The sequence below is a fragment of the Rhynchophorus ferrugineus genome, unplaced genomic scaffold, assembly GCF_030347505.1.
Source record: "Rhynchophorus ferrugineus isolate W39M unplaced genomic scaffold, kcgeb_rfMv2 rfM10, whole genome shotgun sequence".
Taxonomy (NCBI): Eukaryota; Metazoa; Arthropoda; class Insecta; order Coleoptera; family Curculionidae; genus Rhynchophorus; species Rhynchophorus ferrugineus.
The window spans coordinates 31,284,788-31,308,796 of NW_027472589.1; the positions used below are offsets into that span (position 1 = coordinate 31,284,788).

At 33.6% G+C, this 24,009-nt stretch overlaps 1 protein-coding gene across 1 annotated transcript; it reads left to right on the top strand.

Moving 5' to 3' along the window:
• The first annotated feature begins 4,474 nt into the window (after positions 1–4,474).
• LOC143203453 (NPC intracellular cholesterol transporter 2-like) lies at positions 4,475–7,952 on the top strand. Its single transcript, XM_076415617.1, has 4 exons — positions 4,475–4,660; positions 6,895–7,014; positions 7,078–7,256; positions 7,775–7,952. The coding sequence occupies exons 1-4, from the start codon at positions 4,564–4,566 to the stop codon at positions 7,877–7,879; spliced, it is 501 nt and encodes a 166-aa protein (XP_076271732.1). The 5' UTR covers positions 4,475–4,563; the 3' UTR covers positions 7,880–7,952.
• The last annotated feature ends 16,057 nt before the right edge of the window (positions 7,953–24,009 follow it).

The following is a 24,009-nucleotide window of genomic DNA, read 5'->3' on the forward strand; positions in this document are numbered from 1 at the left end:
TCGCATCACATCACATTGAATAGTTTATTCTCTTCCTGATTGTTAGCTCTATCTTTGGTTATATATAGTTCTTCCAATAAAACGGTCAATAACCAAAGAACACAAAATCGCAATATTACCGCCACAAAATTAGGCTTTGATTAATTTCCACTGTGACATAACAAAATACTAATGCGAATAAAATAATGAAATAAAAATAATGTTATTAAGTACAATTTATATTAACATTATATTCAGTCAAATGAAATTTAAATTGAAAAATCCCAGGCCTACCATAGTAAATCACATTTTTTTGATGAAATTAGTTTTTTTTATTCCACATAATTCCCGACACATAATGATCCGACAGCTGTCAAATTTATACACGCTTGGGTTTAACAAAAAAACATATGGATTTAATTCTAGTAGCGCCATCTATGTGGCAGGCCGGAGACTTTTCAATTAACCTGTTAGACTACAGTTAATGAAATAGGCACAATAGTTTGTAGGTTTGAGTTGTTTTACTATATTTACATTGAACTATTTTCCACACCAACTACGATGTAGAGTTTTAGGCGCGTTCTTTTATGTAATGGTATTACCAGGAGGCCTAATTGACAATTGTATATCCAAGTAATGTATTTTACTTTCACTAAAGATCAAGTTTACCTTTTTACGTTTAATTCTTGTTTCCTTCGATGGTGTATTTCACTGTCACAAGTTATTTTGATATCACTGTATTTCTACTACTTTTAATTTCTTCTGTTACTACCTGTGTACATTTTCTTCACAAAATTAGATTAAATAATTGCATTATCTCTAATACATGTGTATACAATACAATTTTCTACAATTACCCTATATTTTTTTTATTGCTCTTCGTGAGTCCACAATCTGCCCTATTGGCAATAAGTATTCCTTCTGTCTATATTATATATACATGGCATGTAGAAAATCACTTCATTAAGCAATCTTCTGTATAAAATATTATCTTAATTAATTAGTCTTATTCTAAAGCTTATTCTAAAGTCTACATATGTCCAGTAATCAGATCAGATGGTGTTAAACGTTTTAGTCTACGCACTTCACTATCACGTCGCATATTTAGCTGATTAGCGAGTACATTGGGATGCACTGACACTCTTTCGAAGTACTTCACACAAACACGTTGAATTACACTCGTTATAGGTTCTAGAGGAATATCGCGTTGTATCACTTTATTTGAAATATAGTACGGAGCATCAACAATGGCACGCAACACCTTATTTTGGAACCGTCGAATGAAGGATATATTAGATTTGCTAGCGGTACCTCATAGTTGAATTCTATATGTCCAAATGGGCTTGAGTATAGACACATACAACAATACCTTGTTATCTAATGATAACTTGGATTTGCGCCCAATGAGTCAATACATTTGATATAATTTTAGTCCCAGTTGTTTCCGTTTAGAGAGTATGTGCTTCTTCCAGGTTAGGCGTCGATCTAAATGCATGCCAAGATATTTAACATGCTCTGCTTGGGGGAGTTGACGATGATTGATATTCACTGGTGGACATGTTCTTCTAGGCAGGGTAAACGTTATATGCGTGGATTTTGATTCATTGGCTTTAATGCGCCATGTCATCAACCATAATTGTATTTGCTCCGGGTGGGTTTGTAGGTTTATTGATGCTGTGACTGGATCTTCATGGGATGCTAAGATTGCTGTATCGTCTGCATATGTTGCAACCCTATATTAATTATATATTCATCTTTAGTTGTTTCAGCTCTTATCACTCCATGTTGGTAATTGCCTGCATTAGACCATAAACCCACAACAAAAGTTTTATTCTGCCACTTTCACTATCAGAATTAGTATTCAAGTTAATTACCAAACTGTTAATTTCTAATCTATCAAACATTTATTCACAATTCCACCATTTGTCAATTTCTTCTTCTGTCCCTCTGATGAAGTTATTATATTATTACCGAAGGTATTATTGTAAACAATGCTTCTTTCTACAAAAAAAAATACCTAAAATATTATACCAAATTTTTAATTTATTTACCAAAGTAGCAAAACACTAAGTCAGCTGCAGGAATGAAGCCATGCCTGTTTCACAATTACGATTATCAAAACCTAATAAAACGTTATTACAAGATTTACCGTTGTCCATCAACTTTTATTGTATTTACACTCATTAAAAGCGTCTTGCAAAGAGTGGTCCAATGTTCAATTTTAAAATATTGATGCCTCGTTTAGATAAATGAATCGAAATAATAAATCTAAGCCTTTCTACTCCAACTCACATATTTCGAGTTGAGTAGAAACTGGTCGACTGTCTGAACATGGGAAAAGTCGAATAGCAGATGGAATATTAGAATACTCGACTGTTTCTTCTTTAAACAATTCTGCTTTTATAGAGGGTGTCAAGAATTAATAGCAGTATTCTATATGATTTGTACATTTTGACGAACCATAGAGATACCAAAAATCATTGATCGTTTTTTTATTTTTCAATCATTCTCGTAATATAACTTAATATAATTTATACCATATATATAAAACCCATTCATATTAAATATTCTACGCCATTTAAATAAAAAATTCTATGATGTTATATGAACAATTTCCACATATTACTATTTTTAAATTTCGCTGAACATTTTCAACGAGCCGCCTGTGAAGGAACGCGACATATTCGATATAAATTGTCAGAATAAAAGTGTTTCCAATTTTTTTTCTCATATAAAGGCTATACTGATCTGTATTAATAACAGATTTTATGTTGTATCTCTGTGAAACTGGTCAAAATTTTATTATCAAGGGCATATGGAGCAAAGATAATTATGCATATATAGAAAACAACATTTCGACAGGACCATCTGCATCTTCAAGATTTCTCAGATTTGGTCTATACTATTCAGCATTTCTATATTTACACTATTTAGCTAAAAGTTTAACTATACATATCTTCCTTTCAATCCAATATTTTTCTTCCAAAAAGAGTACTATTTTAATTTAGAAATTAATTTATTACTACTGTTCTGCTGTACTTCCATTAATACACAAGGCGAGTACGGGATTAATACATCAGTATGTATTTCCCAGATTGAAATAAAAGTAACCTATTTAAGCTAAAGTTAAGAATACACTTATATACACGAAACAAGTTCGTATGGTTTGGTTCTTTTCAATCTTCGGATTTCCTGTGCTTTGCCCAGTAGCTGTATTGCTTCAACAGCAACCTTATTTCATGTTTTATGGCGAAATCTTGGATCACTTCGTTTATCCATTTGATTCCGAGGTCACAGTGCAGATCTTCGTTGGTTACGTTGCGATAACCATTAGTAATTAATCGTAGAACATTGTTTTGGAGACATATTCCGAGGTATTTAGCTAATTCTGCTTGGGGAATCGGGCATCCGTTAAATGACATAATTAAATTTTTGTCATTTCGCCGCAATGCAAAATTAACATGCATAGACATGGATAGATACTGCATATTTAATCTTATCTGTTAGTCAAACAAATGTGTTTGGCAGAACAATGTATCAACAACACATGTATTATATAAGTGATAACAAAAATGAAAAAAAATATCATAATACATATAGGAACCTAGTATAATAATAAAAAGTATTATATATATATATATATATATATATATATATATATGTAGATAAGCAGTATCTAAATGATCAAGAATCGATTGATGCATTAAAATTACATTGTGTAGTGTGCTCTCAAAGATAAGATAATTTTTAAATAAAAATACACTTAATTTTTTAATAATTAACTTTTTTTGTTAATTTGGATATACGGCATAGAAATATGGGTCCACAGAACTTAACGTTCTATGACTCAATAAAACATTTTTAACAAAAAAATTGAGCCGAATTCAAAAAATAAATAAGGAACTTGCTAAAAAGTAAAAAAAAACAAACTTATATTTTTAAGACAGAAAAAAAACCATTTTAAAATAAAATATGTTCAAAATAATCGTTGTAATAACTAAATAATTATAAACAAAAACCTTATTTAACCTATCTACTAAACGTATTTTTTATTCTACTATATACACACAATTTAGCTTAATACCTACCTACATCTATTTATCTATTTACAATATTATTTTAACTACTACCAACTGATCATTTTGAAATTGGAACGAGCAATAAATTAGATTTGTTTTGTTCGTAATTTAATTTTGTGTAGTTGTCACAAAATTATATGATTATTATTGTATTGTCTGGGCTCGGTACCACTTATAATATCTTATGAGAACTAATGCTTCTTAATTTGACTCATCATAATAGTTATATTGACTCAGCAAATTATCAAGCAAATATATCAGGACTAATCATAACTCGTATAAATTTTATAACAATGTATCATTTTTTTTTTAATCTCCAGTTGGAACAATTTTTTTTTAATTTCGTTGATTTAGATAACGAAAATAATCAAATAATCAGAAACGTTAGTCGAGAGCCTACAGGTGTTTCCTTCAGTTTTGTTTGATTTAGATATCTACTGATAAACATTTTGAAATTACATTGATTGTTCTTCACAATTATTAGCGTAATAGTGTTGCTAGAAAAATGGTTCTGTATACGAGAATGTCTAAAATAATTTCATTTGCCATTGTGCTGCAACTAATTGCTTTAAATAGTGTCCAAACAACAGTCGTCAACTCTTGTAAGTAGTTGTTTCGTATAACATTAATTAGAATCTTATTAGATATGCTTAGTGTAATCTTAACTAAAAATTTAAAGCATTACTACTATTCTGTTGTACTTGTTGTAGTTGTTGTACAAATTAAAATAAAATTACTTAAGCTAAAGTTTTACACACTTACTAAATAAGTTCATGTGGTATGGTTCGCTTCGGTTTCGGTTTTAGTGCACCTCCATATTTGCACCCATAAGTCCAAATTGGGTTTATGTTTGACTGATAAACCAATCTCTTTAATTTTAGGTAAAGTTGATAGTATATGTCATCTAACCAGTACAGTCGGTTGACTTTGAGTGTAATCTGCTCTGCTTTTTGTTTAACATGATTTTTCCAATTTATCCTACCATCAAAATTGTCATGGAAAGATTTGGAGCTATTAAGCTGTATTTCCAGTCTGAAGTTCATTTGTAAATATTGTTGACTGCTACTTCTATTTTTTCTCCAGCCTTAAGCGGAGATATATCTTTTGTCACGATAACTGTGTCGTGGGCAAATGTTTCAACCACTGGTTCTTTTATTGTTGGAATATCAGCAGTATTGAGCAGGATGCAGATACAGGAATACCAGATACTACCTTGTGGATTTTAACAATAAATGTAGTTTTAAAAATATGTATATGCCAGCTTGATTGATGCAGTGGTCAAATCGAGAGGACGGTTCTCCTACTGTTGCGATAGTCCCGGGTTCGAATACTGCTGAAGCATGGTTGTAAATTTAGGTTTTTGATTGTCCAGGTGATCTTCTAAGTTGCCTTGATACCGAGCCCACGTTAGTTGGTATAAAGGAGGCTAAAATATAACAGGTCAATTGGAAAGTCCCGGACTACCATAGTAAAACACAATTTCTTGGCAAAGTTAGTTTTTTTATTCAACATAATTCCCTTCAAGGGTGATACACTGATTATAGCGACCCTCCAACTTTTCGATACCATTTTTGTAGTACGATTTGTCCTTTGGTTCAAAAGAGGCCTCAGTTTCGAGGATTACCTATTCATTCAACGAAAATGTCTTCCCAGCGAGCATTCTTTTGAGATCTGTGAATAAGAAATAGTCTCTGGGGGCCAGATCTGGAGAATACGGTGGGTGAGGAAGCAATTCGGAGCCTAATTCATGGATATTTGCAATAGTTTTCACTGACCTGTAACACGGTGCTTTGTCTTGGTGAAGCAGCACTTTATTTTTCTGCAAATGCGACCGTTTTTCGGCGATTTCGTCCTTCAAGCGGTCCAATAACGCTATATAATAGTCGCTGTTGATGGTCCTTACTTTTTCAAGGTAGTCAATGAAAATTATTCCATGCGCATCCTAAAATACAGACGCCATAACCTTGCCAGCCGACTGTTGCGTTTTCCCACTCTTTGGAGCGGGTTCATCGGGTGCGGTCCACTCGGATGACTGTCGATTGGACTTCGGAGTTAAATGATTGAGCCATGTTTCATACATTGTCATATATCGACGCAACAACTCGGGTTTATTACGTTTGATCATCTTCAAACACTGCTCCGAATCATCAACTCATCGTTGTTTTTGGTCAAAAGTGAATGATATGATTTACACGATCAGTTGATATTTTTAGAGTGTCTGCTATTTTATTCAATTTCAATTTACGGTCATTCAAAATTATTTTATGAATTATTTAAACTGTATTTTTTCCTTTCAAAAAGCAATATTTTATCAACACGCGAAATTCCTTTTTATCCATTTTTTTTCACAATAACAAAAGTTGCTTCACTCAAAATGCTAAAATTCACAAAATAATGATCCGACAGCTGTCACATTGATACACGCATCTTTTGAGGGTTAGGGCTAACTAAAAAACATATGGATTTCATTTTGGTAGCGCCATCTATATGTCAGGCCGGGAACTTTTTAATTGACCTGTTACAATCCATGTTAAGAAGACCTCCAAATTCAAGGCAGAGAGGGAATGAAGGATGATCAGAGAGTGAGAAATGAGGTGGTAGATGGATGTAATTAAATTTGAGGAAACAGTTGCATTAAATGAGCCGGCTAAGATTAACCAATGCTTGTAACATAGTTTGGGGCAATTATGAGTTGTGTCATAAATATTACAAATAACTCATTGTATAAAATCGAATACAAGTTATTTTATTCTACTATTTTACTAAAATGTATGTACTGTTTTATGTTAACTGTTGTTATTTTCTGAAACTCAATGCTTATTTTTGTAATTCCTAGGTAATAAAAATCTATTATTACCAAACACCACAATCTCCATCAACTCGCTCGTTTGTTCTGAAACGCCCTGTACGTGTATACCCGGTTGTCCCTTCAAGTTGCACCTGGAGTTCGACTCTCGTAAGTTCAAACAGTCAGTATCCGTCATACATAACAAGCAAATTATTTCAATATCATGTTTAGCTAGATACTTGGAGCATTTCAAGCCAGATATCATAGCAACATATGCTGGTATAAAACTAGACTATCCTCTGGGCCAGGACGACGGTTGTGATGGACTCCTGAACACCCAGTGTCCCATAGTGGAGAACGAACCCATCAAATACGAAGTTACCATGAACGTGCTCAGTTTTTTTCCAGAGGTATCAAAGACAGGATCATTTAAAGCGAAAAATGTTGGCTAGCTTCTTAATTATAGCAAAAAATATATATACAATGCGACGTATATATTAAATAATTGCATATATTTTAATCAGCGATATTTATTGATAAAAATGTTCAGTATCAATGGCAAGAAACTATTAAACAACTTAACTGTTAAATTTGATACTTTTGACACTTTGGTTAGCAAAAGGTTTCGAAATCCTGAATAGTGCTAAAAGGGCTAAACCAGCATCGTTCTTTCGACACAATATTACGATATATTCGGAAAGATAGGAAAAGTAGTAGGAAATTATTGAAAATAATTTATTGTAGCTTATATTGTAATAACATATGTTGTGTATTGCTTCAATAAATTCTTCATCTTCTTTCAATAAATATCAAGTATTCTAACAATACCAAACAATAAAGGACATTTTACTTAAATAGTCACAAATCTAAATTAAGAGTTACTTCAATTATTTGCCTAACACCAACGTAATTATTTTGTTTTATTTAGGTAACAGTTTCTTTGAATTTCACCCTTCAGGATCTGGACGCTGATGAACCAGTGGTGTGTATCCTGTTCGACATAAACGTTAAGAAAATGAATTGTCCTGCCTAATATTAGTACCCTAGAACCCTTAATACAATTTTTTTATATAACTAGTTATAAAAATACATCATTTGTTTTGTTCCTCATTTGTTTTTCCTTGCAACTATATCTTTCGAATGTATTCCTTTTTATTTTTAATAAACACATTAATATTTGTGTTATTAGATGCTTGATTGTGTTAATCAGTGTATACAGAAAGTAATCATGAGACGGCAGAAAATTGTATTTATTACTTTTATTGTTTGATGTGAAGAATTCACTTTTAGAAACATACGCTGATGTTTCTACACCATATCCCAATTATCGGTTTTTGTTTCAACGATTTTAAACATCGAACAGCTTAACAGTTGAAAATTCAACTGATTCTAGATATTTATATAATATGGGAAAGATCCAAATGTAGGAAAAATTGACTAAAATACCATTTCGAACCAAATAAAGAAGAAAGTATGATGTATTGTGAAAGACGATGAAAAATGAATTTACTACAACAACGCCAAGCACAGGCGAGTCTAAAAGAACTATAAACAAAACAACAGAAAGATACACTCTTGCAGCTCGGGTTGTATTCTGTAGCAGTAGTACTTACGAGACAGTCAGATTATCACTTGTTCTGATCGATAAAGACTTGGTTCGCTGGTACATGATTTCGAAATATTCAAAAATGGCGAAAATAGGTCGATGTCTGCCAAACCAACATCGTTCTTTCAATACGGTGTTGCCACATTGTCAGAAAAGGGGCAAGAAGTTCTAGAAAGTGATAAAAAATATTTTGATTAAAATAAATTGTACCAAGGTTTCTCAATAAATGACTTTTTATATCAAAAACCATCAAAGCTGCATTTGTCGATGACAGAATAAGAAGGTTTATCAGTATTACTGAAATTTGGATCGGCGATTCTGATTGAAAACACCAGACTAAAAGACACAAGGAATATTGTCTCTTCGGGTCTTCCGAAGCTTTCGAGAAATTGTTATTTCCAGTTTCTTCGGATGCAAGAGGAATGTTCTTCTTGAATTATATCCAAACTTTTAAAATACAAAGTCAGGTTAATATTGTAATCTTATTGGCCAACTAGATGCGAACCATCTAGAAGTTCACGAAGCAAATTGTTTTATATCAAGATAACGCAAGTGCTTACATACCTATTACTGATTCGTCGAATTATAATTCGAATATTTCAGTCCTCCGATATAACAAACAATCTCCAACACTAATTTACTGTTCTTATAATTAGCATCTTCATTTTTCCCTTTATAATCAATTGTTTCAATCGAAATAACGCGAATAAAAATAATCGACAATAATTTAACGACGATTGATTAATTTTCGTCACAGGGCTCCTACAAACTGTTGGAACTTCCCTGGTATTTTCATGAATTATAGAAAAAAAAACATTACAGCTATTAACGGTGTAGGAATAGAAGGAGACAGAGAACCGCGACTGTATCTGTGACAGAGAAGAGGCTTTAGTCCGGTCAATTCGCATTTCAAACTGCTTAAACGTAGCTAAGCTTAAATAGATCTACTTATTACAACTTTCTCATTATATACAAATAAATTTCAAAAATTATCGATATAACGATATATCGATATTTTTTCGCATCACTAGTAACTAAATAGGGAATAACTAGTTATAATATATATGTTTGCCTTTCAAGTACCTATAGTACAATTTCATACTTGAGCAGCTATTGTGCCTATAGTATGTTATGTATAATATTATTATAGATATTCGAGTATAAACTAATTAATGATTGTAATTGTGTGATAATAACTACAGGCTATTAACCGGAAAATGTTATTTTGACTTTTAAAAATTGTATTCTTTTAAAAGTTGCATTGGTTCCCTTCGTAGGTTATCTTTACACTAATTAATTTTTTTTGACACCATAGATACGTGGAGCGTTCTATTCTTCTCGGGAAGTTTCGGTCTCCAAAAATCATTTAATTATTCATGCCGAAATAAAATGTCTTGTGAATCATTTTTCGACGGTACGTGTAAAGTTCTTTTCCTAAAAAACAGTGTTTATTGCTAACATAATATGTACCGGTCTAAACGTTTTTAAAACAGTATCAAATTAAGTTATGAACTATATAACTTGTTTGAAGTTTATGGTAAGAATATAACAAACTCTTATGTTTACACTGCAAGAGATTTCAAACATTTACAATTCTGTAACGATTACAAAATAATCCGCAATCACTAGAAGATATATTCAGTTCCAAGAGAAAGGAATGTATATGTGTCAATTTCACTATGAGGTAGACATAATAAAACTTTAAATTAAGAATATTGCCTTTATTTAGTGGCACAGAATGTGTAAATGGAATCATCAGACAATTCATTCGTCAATGATAGGGACAGAAATTATATAAACACGTATGGATTTGTATTTACTCCATCATGTATTTTGTATATATTTTATTACTATTTTGATGGTGAAATATTTGCTAACTGGGTTTATATTATTTCAAACACAATGGCTAAGTAGTATGAAGAAATAAAAGCTGACAAGTGCAAGATGATTTGGATGGATGAGCCACAGTCCTTATAATAGGATATTATTCTAGTACATTTTCAACTTATAAAGTATAAAATAAACTTGCTAACAAGCACATTTGAGACATATCTGCTGTCTAAGGAATAACATAGCTAAGTGACTTTTCTCGAGAACTACTGTGTTTAATGAGTTTTACTTTATATTTTAGGTTGAAAATATAGTAATTTTTTTGGAAAGAAGCTAAGAAGCGATTGTAGAGTACAGTGCGTTTAATGGGTGGTTATTTTTACATGTAGATGTGTTCGTCACATTTTAAAATGTTTGCATTGTTCTATAAATTAAATAAAATTACTTGGCAAACTTAATATTGTTATGTTGTTAATAATTATTTTATATGGGATTATTATTAAACATCTTTTCTCTCATCAGTTGTGAAATATTTTTCCATATTATTTCACAAATTTTGTACTATAGACTTGCCTTCAATAAACGTAATTCCCTTCAATGAAAGATAACAAAACATTTCGTAATTTTGACACGTTTTTTTTAATTACCATTAGCGATATAGAAATCAAAGTTATATGTTATTTCAGATTCCTACAAGTAAAATATAAATATTTTAATTTTTCGGTTTTTTTATGAGGTTTGTATATAATTATATGTATTATTATTAATCATTAATAGATATAAAACACATATTTATCATTAAAAGGCATCTTTATTGTAATAATTAAATTACAAGGAAAAACAGGGTTATTTTTTTCGAAACCAAAACATATGTCATTCATAATCCCGCCAAATTTTCCCACGTTCGCTCAGATTTGTTGGCCAGATCTGCGGCTTCGTCGCCAAGCGCTGAAAGTCGACTTTGAACCAATTTTGAATCCTGCTCATCGCTAATGTTCGCCGAATTCGGTTCTGCTCATGCGCATGTTCAATTTTCCCACGAAATTCGTCCCGAATGCTCAGGTCTGTACCCACCATTAGATAGACCGTAAGTTCGTAGGATGGCAGGCAGTATCGTCGATATTTAATGGCCATCGCGACCGATCTAAACGCTGCGGGGAGAGCGACGAGGCTACGAGCGCGCCGCAGAAGAAGCGAGAAGCTGCGGAACACTTGTTGCGAGGTCTGACGGTGCGCGTGGGCGTAGGAGACGCGACCGATGCCGTTCGCAGGTGCGATACTCATCCGCAGGAATTCCATTTATTTGCATTCGCCCGGTCATATGGAGCGGGAATCAATTACCACGGGCTTTATTTATAATTATTTCCTTCCCGGGATCTCCAACGAGATTGTTGTTGGTGAACCCACATTATTCCGACAGCGTTTTTTCCTTAATCCCGGTCGATTGCCTGGAATGAAATCGCCGCCCATTTACTCGTAGCGTAGTCTCTATTTTAATTGGTACAGTTAATCAATCAACATTGTGTTATTGACCTATAAATTAGTTTTAAAGGATATTTTATGTAATTTGAATTAGCAGAACTGATGGCCATCTATAAGGCCCTGAAAAGTGTTCCATATATACAAAGTCTTAAATCAACTCAACGTCATCACCGGTAAAACCGTCCTATATATTCACGGGTATTTCCTCTCACACTGGAATCAGAGGCAATGTGAGCAGATTACTTGGATGGGATAGCCAAAAGATCCCTACTGGAGAACTTCTTCTGGGGCAGAGATTTGAAATCCTCTACTACTTTAGACAATTATACCAGCTCGAATTGGACCTGATTGAGAATAATGAGCTGTGAAAAGTGAAGAAAAAATTCTACCCCGACTTGTAATTGAAAATCCTCCTAAAAGGAGAGAATCCATTGTTATGCAATGAGTGCAGATCGTTGCTGTTAAGCATATACTAATTGAGTGTCCAATCTACAGCTCGCAGAAGCGACTATTCAACTTGAAAAATAACAGGTCAATTGAAAAGTCCCTGGCCCAACACATAGATGGCGCCACTAGAATTAAATCCATATGTTTTTTAGTTAGCCCTAAGCCTCAAAAGATGCGTGGATAAATTTGACAGCTGTATTGCTTTTTGAAGGGAAAAATACATTTGAAGCAAAAACTTGGCTTGATGCCGAGTTTCCGGACACTGCCCCAGGAAAATCAACTATCAAGGATTGGTATGCTAGGTTTAGACGTGGTGAAATGAGCACCGATGACGGTGAACGCAGTGGACGCCCAAAATAGGTTGTTACCGACGAAAACATTAAAAAATCCACAAAATAATTTTGATTGACCGTAAATTGAAATTGAATAAAATGGCAGACACTCTATAGATATCAACTAAACGTGTACTTCATATCATTTACGATTATTTGGGTATGAGAAAGCTCTGTGTAAAGAGGGTGCCGCGCGAGCTCACTTTTCACAACGAGTTGATGATTGACAACGCACCATGTCAAAAATCCATGAATTGGGCTTCGAATTACTTCCTCATTCACCGTATTCTCCAGATCTGTTAAACTGTGCGTAATATTTACATGATTTCTTTCGTTGTATTTCTGTAAAATACAATATACAAAACAGGTCAATTGAAAAGTGAAATGTTAGAGCCATGTTTCATCTATTGTCACATATCGACGCAAAAACTCGGGTTTATTACGCTTGATCAACTTCAAATACGGCTCCAAATCATCAACTCGTCGTTGTTTTCGGTCAAAAGTGAGCTCGCGCGGCACTCACTTTGCACAGAGTCTTCTCATACCCAAATATTCGTGAATGATATAATGTACACGTTCAATTGATATCTTTAGATTGTCTGCTATTTAATTCAATTTCAATTTACGGTCATTCTAAATCATTTTGTGGATATTTTTAATGTTTTAGTCGGTAACAATCTCTTTAGGGCGTCCGCTGCGTTCACCGTCTTTGGTGCTCATTTCGCCACATCTTCACTTAGCATACCAATCCCAGATGGTTGATTTTCCTGGGTCAGCGTCAGGAAACTCGGCATCAAGCCAAGTTTTTGCTTCAACTGTAGTTTTTCCCTTCAAAGATTCAAACGAACCAATTAAAAAAGTGGCCTGAGTGTCTGCATTGATGAGAACATACAAAACATTTCCTCCGCTTCGCCTATTTAAGTTCGACCTCTATATAATACATTATGATATGCAGTAACACCATAACAGAGTCCCTCAAAACAAATTTACAAACCTATCAATTCGGTTCAGATCCATCTGTTAAAGTAACCGGCTGATCTCAACAAGCCGAACAGAAATAATCCCGCGCGTAATTACCAACGCTCCGAAACATCTTTTTTAACCAAAGAGAGAATAACAGTACCATCGGTCAGGAATTATAAATCATCCTCCGTCTCTCTCGGGAGGGCGTGAAATCAAGCTGGAGATATCACAGTGACGACAAATGATCCCGCGGGGTCCGGAGGGAAGGGGGGCGACGCGCGGCCGACTGAGCCCCATATGGGGACCACTTAAGACCCCGCTGGGTCGTACTCATAAATCGATCGAATCACGTGAACAACGAGCGGTAATTGCCGGAGTTAATAGGAAGAAGTTGAAAGGATTTCGTCTGGTTCATCTTCGGCCGATACGTGGCGTTTGATTTATCGTCTCGATGTTGGCGGTTCCGATTCCCTGGCGGATGACCAAAATTATGTATTTTATCTTTCTAATACGGCTCGTGTCGTAATATTGGGGGTTTGCGCGGTGAAGATGTATGAAAATCAATGTTTTTTTTCCAGAATGACCAGCCAGATTGGTATTTTGCTGATGTCGCTTTGGGTTCGGGATAGAGAAGTTTTGCGAGCGTCTGAGACTCTAAGATACAACTGGGATTGTCGTCTTTGATTTAACTACTGGGGTTTGTTGATGGAGAGGGATTTGATCAGATTGTGTTCGTGTTCTAAGGCGCTAAGGGAGAACCTCGCACTGAGCATGTTCGTGAAGCTTTTTACGAACGGGAGGCCTGATTCTAGTTCTGTGTTCGCGTTCCTCATAAACCATGGAGCTTTGAGTAACGCGCAGATTTTTTGGACTGGAAGACACAAGTTTTCTCTCAGAAACGTACCTGTATCACACCTTTGCAAAAGTATACTGGACGGACTAGCATTTTATACAGAGTCGCTTTCTGGGGGATTGCGAGTTTCCTTTTTCTGTATAGGAGTGGATGTAGTAGGCTGTACACCTATGCAAATAGCGTGCTGGATTTGAGCTGATCATTGGAATCCACGGTCGAACTGGAGACCGAGGTATGATACCTTCTGGAACCAAGGGATCGGAATTTTTTTAATTTGGAGGCGATATGCACGGAACTTCTTCTTAGGGTGGAACATAATAGCCTGAGTTTTGCTCGGATTAATTTGCAATCGCCAGAATTTGTACCACGCAATCGCCTGGTTCAATTGGACTTGGAGTCCGTCACGGATGGCGTCGGAACTGTAATCAGTAGTGAAGAAAGCTCTATCATCTGCATAAAATGATGTGTGTGAATGTTTGGGAATGGGAAATCAGCCGTGTAAAGCTTGAACAGGGCTGGAGCTAGTGGAGCACCTTGTGCATAGCCGATCTTTACTTGAAGGGATATATCTTCCTAGTATGAGTGGTGAAGACTACAACCTTGTGCCATACTTGATCGAAAGCTTTGAATATATCTAGAAAAATGGCTCCAGCTTTGCGACTTTTTATCAGTGCCTGTTAGGTGGATGCTGCGACGCGAGCAGTTTGATGGGGGCTTAAAACTTCACTGGAAGGAACATATAAAGAAGAAAAGAAAAGAACTGGAATTGAAATATAGGAAAATGTACTGGCTAATTGGAAGAAAATCACAATTATCAGTACATAATAAATTGCTATTATATAAGCAAATATTGAGACCTATATGGACATACGGAGTTCAATTATGGGGATGTTCTACAAAGAGTAACATAAAGATAATACAAATTTTTCAGAACAAAGTCCTGAGCGGTATTGTGGGTGCACCCAAATACTATAGGACTGATTACTTACATCGAGAGCTTCAGATACCCACAGTCAGTCAAGAAATCAAGAGAATTGCAAAAGGGCATGAGGAAAGACTCCATTCTCATACAAATATTGCAACTTTTGGATACCACCAGAACAGTACACAGACTTAAAAGAATCAAACCATCTGATATTGTGCAGTGTTGTGCAGTGAGGAAGCATATATTAAAAAATTCAGCAGTGACATGTATAAACATTATTTCACCAGAGACTGAATTAGGGCCGATGGGTCCTCCTAGTTATATACCTAGATTTAATTTAGCATAAAGGCAAATTGTAGATTAGAACGAAACGACTAGTAACAATGTATTAATTAAATAATTAAAAAAAAACATTCTGGGGTCCTTTTTCTGTCGTCTGACTTACCACCTTCTGATTATTATTTGACCATACCGATGCAGCATGGCTGAACTGTAAAAACAATTGGATGGATGCCAGACCAATATCGTTCTTTCGACACTCTATCACCATATTGCTATAAAGATGAGAAATAGTTGAAAGAAGAATGAGAATGATGAATGATATATGAATATATTTGGATTAATATATATTGTACCAGTTCTTAAAAAAAATTAAAATATAAACAGATATAATGGCTCGTTGAAAAAGAATTCAAAATGCCAATTCACAACAAATACTGATCTACCATCGTTTGTTATATAAAAACCAATATAGCTATATGGTACAGAACTGTTGGACTGTATCCAGGATAACAATGTGTATAAGATTTAAGTATTCTTTTTAGTATGAAAAAGTAGTCAGAATAGATAATGCTATTGTATATATGCACTTATATAAGTTTAATTTAATTCCTGTAGTGCTCTAGTAGCAAATATTTTCTTTCCTTGATTGACTACCTACTTCATATTTATGATATACCAGATAGCCTAGTGAATGAATTCCTTATCACTTATATCTATCTTGGAAATTTCTTTCGTCAATAACAATAGCCACTTGTTATGTAGCTACCAAGTGATTTATCAGATTTGATAACGATATCATGGCTATCAGACGGTGTTAGATTCACAGCTTTTTAAACATGTTCACTAAATCGTTGTTCTGAAGAGAAATATTTTATATATATTTGTACTTCTTGGAGAATAGTCCACGCCTAGTAAATGATACACTTTATCATGCCAAGAAGTGGTTTGAATTATTTCTAATCCTAGAAACTAATGATTGAACAGAACAGATTCTGGCAAATTTACTTTCCCACCTGCACAACATAACCCAGTAGATCCACCACTGTATTTTTATGCCTTACAATATTGAAAAGTTTAATCAGCATTCAATATTTTTATTCGCAAACTCTCCAAAGGTACCCATAAATAATAATAACCAACGAAAATATTGATCTTTTGTGCCAGTGAAGCTATTGATGACAGTAACGGTGACACATTGTACGGGAAGACATACTTACTATATTTACTATTTTCCTCACAATTATTTCAAACCTGCTCAACATATAAACCTTCCCTGGACTGTGACAAATGTTTCAGAATCAAAATAAACCAAAATCACCCAGTCGTTCTCGAGTTTTAGCGAAACTAACTAACAGAAATTCATTTTATTATACGAGGGTCGCTATTTATATTTCGGGAATAGGAAAAAAACAAATAGTTAAGCTGAGAATATATTTTTATTGTTTTTCAAAGTACTCGCCACGATGATCGATACACTTTTGCATACGCTTAAACCAATTTTCAAAGCATTTATTCCATTCCGGATGAAGTATCTTCAAAACATGATTTTTGAGCGCCTCAATAGCTCCTTCGGGTGATGAAAATCGTTGACCACGCAGTTTGTTCTTCACGGATGGGAATAAAAAGAAGTCATTGGGTACCAAATCAGGGCCGCATGGCGGATGACCTATCAATTTGATGTTTTGAGTGATCAAATAGTCTCTTGTTTGAGCCGATGTGTGAGAGCCCGCACTGTCATGATGAAGAACAATCCGGCGTCTCTTGTTTGTTTTCCTTATTTTACCGCAGATTTCTGGCAAACAAATGAATATGTACCAATCAGAATTTACTGTTCTACGATCCTATAGAGGCACTGTTGCAATATAACCAGTTTTTTCGAAGAAACAAGCCACCCTTTTCTTTGAGGTCGTGCGCGAACAGTTTTTGTTGGATTTGGTTCATCTTGGGACGTCGGGCTCATACAAATATATCCATGATTCGTCACCTGTCATGATTTTATTATGATTAACGTCTTTCGAAGCACCGCGACTGAATTTCTTCAACATTTCTTTGCACCAATCGACACGAGCTTTTTTTGAACGATTGTCAAATTGTGTGGGATCCAACGCGGACATATATTTCGCACAGCTAAGTGTTCATGTAAAATCGCATATATGCTGGTGGAACTAATGCTTAGGGATACCTCAATCTCACAATAGGTAACATGACGATCTTGCTTAATCATTTCGCACATAGCATCGATGTTTTCTGGCACAACAGCCGATTTTGGACGACCTTAACGAAACTCGTCATACAGCGAACTACGACCACGATTGAATTCACTAAACCAGAGACACACGGTGGTTTTTGATGGAGCTTCATCACCAACAGTCAAATTAAGTTGATTGATGCACTCTTGTTCTGCAATCCACGTCGAAAATCGCAAAAAAATCATCGCACAAAAATGTTCACCATTCAGTTCCATTTTTTTGCCGAGACGAAACTTTCAACTAAATATAAAATAAACAAATAGCGTCCGTGCGACAAAATGTTCCGAGTACGTATATCGTCAAAAATGTCAAACTTTACGATGGAACCATCAGATGCACTCACATGACAACAGTGTTGGCAATTCCAGAAATATAAATAGTGACCCTGGTATACAGAACACATTTGTGATTACAAAAAAATTAGCAGAAAAAGCTGTAGAATATTATTTTCGGCATTTATGAGCAATGATTTTCCATATACCTATATCATACTCTGCCATAAGATACGTAATATGTATCAGTTTTATTATTTAACAATAAAACCATATATATATAAAAATATGGCGAAGGATCCAGGTAATATTTTTATTTTTATCTATACATTGAACCCATATCTGTACATAAAAATAATTTAAAAAACTGCCTTGTTAAACAAACAATGTAAGTTACGCGCAACCACTTACCTATTACCTGTGTGCCTACAATAAAAATTAACGCAAATTAAGCTAGCATTGTCCCAAAACAATGTAACAGAACAAATTCGCCTTCTTTTCCAGAAATAATCGTGCCCCGGCATAATAAGACCCGATAACGGGCAAATTTTCTATCAGCCCAGGCATCTAATTAATCCCCTAAGAAAATCACATAGTCCGGCCTCATAATTGATAATTATATTCAATTTAAAATGTAGCTCAAAGGTGAATCGTGCCCATTACGGCCATAAGCCGTCGCGGACTAAGGCCTTTGGGCGTTACCAAAGTTTTAATCTTCGTGCGCCGAGAAAACACGGGTCCATTCTTAAAGGTCATGTCGGTTTTCTTGACAAAATCATGAACTAACCTTATTTTTCATTTTCAATTACTTCAATTTAACGAAGGCGCTGGGCGATTTTGCAGTTGATCTAAAACAATCTATATGTTTTGAGCTAAAAATATAATAAAAAAACACTCGATACATATATTAATTTTGAAAATTGCTTTTTACCTTTCTATTTCACGTTGTTTTGTCAATTTCTAGTTACTAATATTCCTGAAAATTTTAGTTTTTTTTATTAATATCATAGAACGTCAGCAATCCGCCCTTGGGCAATAAGTATTATTTTATGATTTCAGTTATATAATATAACTATCCTGATATGTAGTAGATCATTTCAGTAAGTTACCCACTGTACAACTTAATAATATAAATCTTATTCTAAATAGTATTCTAACTTATTCTAAAGTCTATCCTAACTTATTCTAAAAAACTATTCTAGCTTATTCTAGATATTATTAAATCTCACTCTATGTGTTTATTAATCAGTTCGTACGGCAGTTTGCGTTTGAGCCTACGCACTTCACTATCATCGCGCACATTTAACTGTTTGGCGAGTGCATTGGGATGCACTAATAGTCTTCCAAAGTACTTCACACTAATACTCGTTATGGGTACTATGAGGATATCGTGCTGAATCAGTTTGTTGGACACGTAATATGGGGCATCGACGATGACTCGCAACACTTTATTCTGGAACCTCTGGATATCTATGTTATATTTGCTAGAAGTACCCCACAGTTCAATACCATAGGTCCAAATGGTCCAAATTTATTGACTTATACAGTAAAACCTTGTTATCTAATGATGATTTATAATTACGCCCTATCAGCCAGTACATTTGGTTTAGTTTAAGCCCAAGCTGTTTGCGTTTTGTAACTATATGTTTTTTTTCCATGTCAAACGTCGATCGAAATGCATTTCCAGATATTTAACGTTGTCTGCTTGCGGAAGTTCGTGATTATTCTACAAAGGGTGGTCACATGGTAGATTTTGTCTCATTTGCTTTGATACGTCACGTTTTCAATCACAATTCGACTTTGTTAAGATAAAGTTGGAGATTTCTTGTGGCTGATATTGGATTCTCGTGTATCGTCAGCATATGTTACAACAATAGTGTTTCTTGAGGTCGGTAGATCAGCTTTATACAATAGGTATAACAATGGACCAAGAACACTACCCTGCTGAACACCCGAATGTATTGGATGTAGATCAGTGTATTCGTCACCTGTTTGACAATAAAATGTCTGTCTGTGAGGTACGATTTCAGCAGTTGAAAGTGCATATGGGGCAAAAGCTTTTTTAATTTAACATGCAGTCCAGTGTGCCACACCATGTCGAAGGCCTGATAAATATCGAGAAATGCAGCGGAGAAATATTTTTTATCGTTTAAGTTTTTGTTAATTTAGTTGACTAATCTATGTATTTGTTGTATTGTTCCGTGTTTATTACGGAAGCCAAATTGATGGTCCGGAATAATAATTCTCTCCTCTGTGATTAGTTTGAGTCTCTTAATGTATAATTTTTCGAATAGTTTAGAGATCACAGGTAACAGGCTTATAGGATGATAAGAGGAGACGAAGAGATTTTATTCCTTATTTAGTAGCTCTTTCAGCTCTTTTGTGGCCTTGTTGAATTTTCTCTTGTTTTCATTTGTAGCCAAGTTTTTCGCAGTTTTCTCTTTTCGGCAATTTTTTGTTTAATTATAGATGAAATATAATTATAATTAAACTTTTGATATGTCGCACTATTAGATGTTGCGTACCATGCGTAGATTTTGTTATATTTTTGCTGCTATTTCTGTATCACTTTCTGTTTCGAGAGGTAAATTTAGAGATATTAAACTGTCTATTTTATCTCTAAATAAAGGCCAATTGGTTTTGATGTTATGCAAAGAAGGTCGTTTTGGAAAAGTTTAGTGATTTCAAATATAATTTTTAATTATTTCAATTTAACGAATGCGCTGGGCGATTTTGCACTTTGTTATTTTAAGACATATATGCTTTGAGTTAAAAAAATTAACAAAAAACACTAGATACAAATATTAATTTTGAAAATTGTCACTTAGTTCTTATTTGATGTTATTTTAATCGCTAGTTACTAATATTCTTGAAAGCTATATTAATTTCCAACAAAATTTTCAATTATTTTAATTTAACGAAGGTGCTGGGGGCTTTTTCAATTAGTAGTTATAAGACAGCATATATATTTTGAGCTAAAAAATACACAAGAAAAGCACTGGATACAAAAATTAATTTTGAAAATTGTCACTTAGTTCTTATTTAATGTTATTTTAATTGCTAGTTACTAATATTCTTGAAAGCTATATTAATTTTCAACAAAATTTTCAATTATTTTAATTTAACGAAGGTAATTTAAGACAGCATATATATTTTGAACTAAAAAATACACAAGAAAAGCACTGGGTAAAAAAATTAATTTTGCAAGTTACTAATTAGTGTTTATTTCGCCATAGTATTTGAATAATTAGCCAGTAATTTACTTTAAATATTTAGTACATTGAAGACAGTTTATTATTTAAAAATATTTATTTGTTTTTTGTATATTATATATCACAGTACTGTTGTTAGTATTTAATATTTCAGCGTATATAAACTGATACTTAAACAGTTCAAAATGGCGAAGGAATAAAAAATAACATTATTTCTAATAATAAATTTGATTTATAATTCGTAATGGGTTAAATATAATTAGATTACAATCTGCCATATTTTAATAATTTTGGACTATTTATATTTTTATTATTGATACCTTGAATTAATTAACAAAAAAGATTACGGGACACAGAATAATATATTTAATTTTCTTAATGATGAAATGGTGAAGGTAATAAAAAAATTCCAATATTAAAACAAATATTTAATTATATTTTAGATCATATATATATATATATATATATATATATGTATATTGTGCCTTTCCTGAAAATCTGTATTAAGACCTAAATGGCACCTATATTATCAAAAATAGTGGACTACGGCGTTGTTCAGCAATAAATAACGGTATTTAATTGCTAAATAGGGTGTCATTTTATGACCCATTTGCTAGTATTATATTGACCCTTCCAATTTTGAGTTAACAGGTACGTTATTTGGAATCAAAGAGAGAAAAATGTCGACATTTGAAGATGAGATTTGGTGACAGCTGTTCGGGTGTTATTCTGCGATGACTTATTTGCGTTGTAACAGGTGTACAAGTGGTTGTATCGATATGAGTGGGCTTGCAGCACAATGCGATAAACTAGAAGAAGATTTTGCAGAATTGGATCAAGAATATGACGAATTACTGGAGATATTGAGCAGAATACCCAGATTTTCCGACGTTAAGGACGCATTAAAATCAAACACCGACTTGGAATATTTTGAAAATGTACTGAGGACAGTATTGGATGAACAATCGAAGGTAACAGAACAACAGTGCCATAATGATTATCAATCAACCAAAAATAATTCGGGAAAATCATTGTTTCCTGGACAAATTAAGGAAGTGCATTTAAAAGAACCAAATGCGGATACAGGCGAATCAAACACTACACAAAATCAAATAATATCGAGATTTTCAAACACATCAAGCATATATCTGGAATGTCTTCAAAATGGATCAGAGACAATATCTGATAAACCATCAAAGGTGACGAAACTACAGTCCCGTATTGATAATCAGTCAACTAAAAAGAATTCGGAAAAATCACTATATGCAGAATTAATCGAGGAATTACATAAAAAAGAACCAAATTCAAGATCAAGCGATTCAAACATCGTCCAAATTCAAATACTACTTAACTTAATCAACAGAAGTGGTAACACAAAAGAACAATGGGGGCGAGTCGAACTACCCGCGAAAATTATAATGGTATCAAGAAAAATGCTCAAACGTGACAAGCGATCTCTCCTTTTCTCGTTGCGTTTCTTGTTGAGGAAACTGAAAGGGACCTTCAGGAAAAAGAAAGCGAAATTCGGAAAGCTTATTAATAAAATATTTTAATTATTTACCAGAATATTACTGAATATTCTACTTTTTTTTTGTTGTGTATGTTAAAGCCAGAAATATTTTGATTATTATTTAGTATTGTAAGTCAATTTTGTCTTGAGAAAAGAAATTATATTGTTACGAAACTGAAATATATAGATGTCAGGAATAATATACTGAGTATTTACTAAATTACCTTTTATATAGAGTAATAGAATCAAAAGAAAACAAGAGATATAACCAACTGCTAACTCTAAAATTTCAAATCATTTCCGTATTAATTTTTCAATAATTTAGATAAAATAGTTTCTCAGTTTACGTTTACAAATACATATTCTATCAAACAATTTTTCATAAAATAATTAAATTAATTTTAAGAAAACGACAAAAAATAAAAATCTGGCTATACCTTTAATGAGTATCTATAATTAGAATAAAAGACACTTCCATTATTTAAAATACCAGATAGAGTAATTTACAAATAAATAATCGCCATTTAATTGATAAATAGGGTGCCTAAATTATTTTATGACTTTAGTTGTTACAATTTATAATTAATAGGTACATATATTTGGAATAATATATATTGAATCAGAATAAGATAAGCCATTAGTTGAAGTGCGATATTAAAAAAAATAGTATTGGAAATTTAGCGACAGCTATTAAGTTGACATGCAACAACAGCTATTAAGTTGTAACAGGTGTAAAAAATGGTGGTGTTAATATGAATGAGCTTGCAACACAATGCTACAAACTAGAAGAAGATTTTGCTGAATTGGATGAAGATTATCAGATGAAGAGATCTTGAACAATATATCCATATTTTCTTCGTTATGAACGCACTAGAATGGAACACGAAAGAGGAATGCTTTGAAAATGAATTGAAGACAATACCAGAAGAAGAATCAAAAATACCAGAGCAACAGTGTAATGATTAGTGATGATCAGTCGACCAAATCATTGTGTGTTGAACTAGTTGAAGAATTACTTATAAAAGAGTTGATCAACAGAAGGGGAAACACAAAATAACAATGGGGAGAGATAATTCTCATTGCATTTTTTTTGCTGAAGAAACTGAAACGCATCTTCAAGAAACAGAAGGCGAAATTGGGAACATTTATTAATAAAATATTTTAAATATTTAACAATACTTGTGTTCTTAACAGTACTTG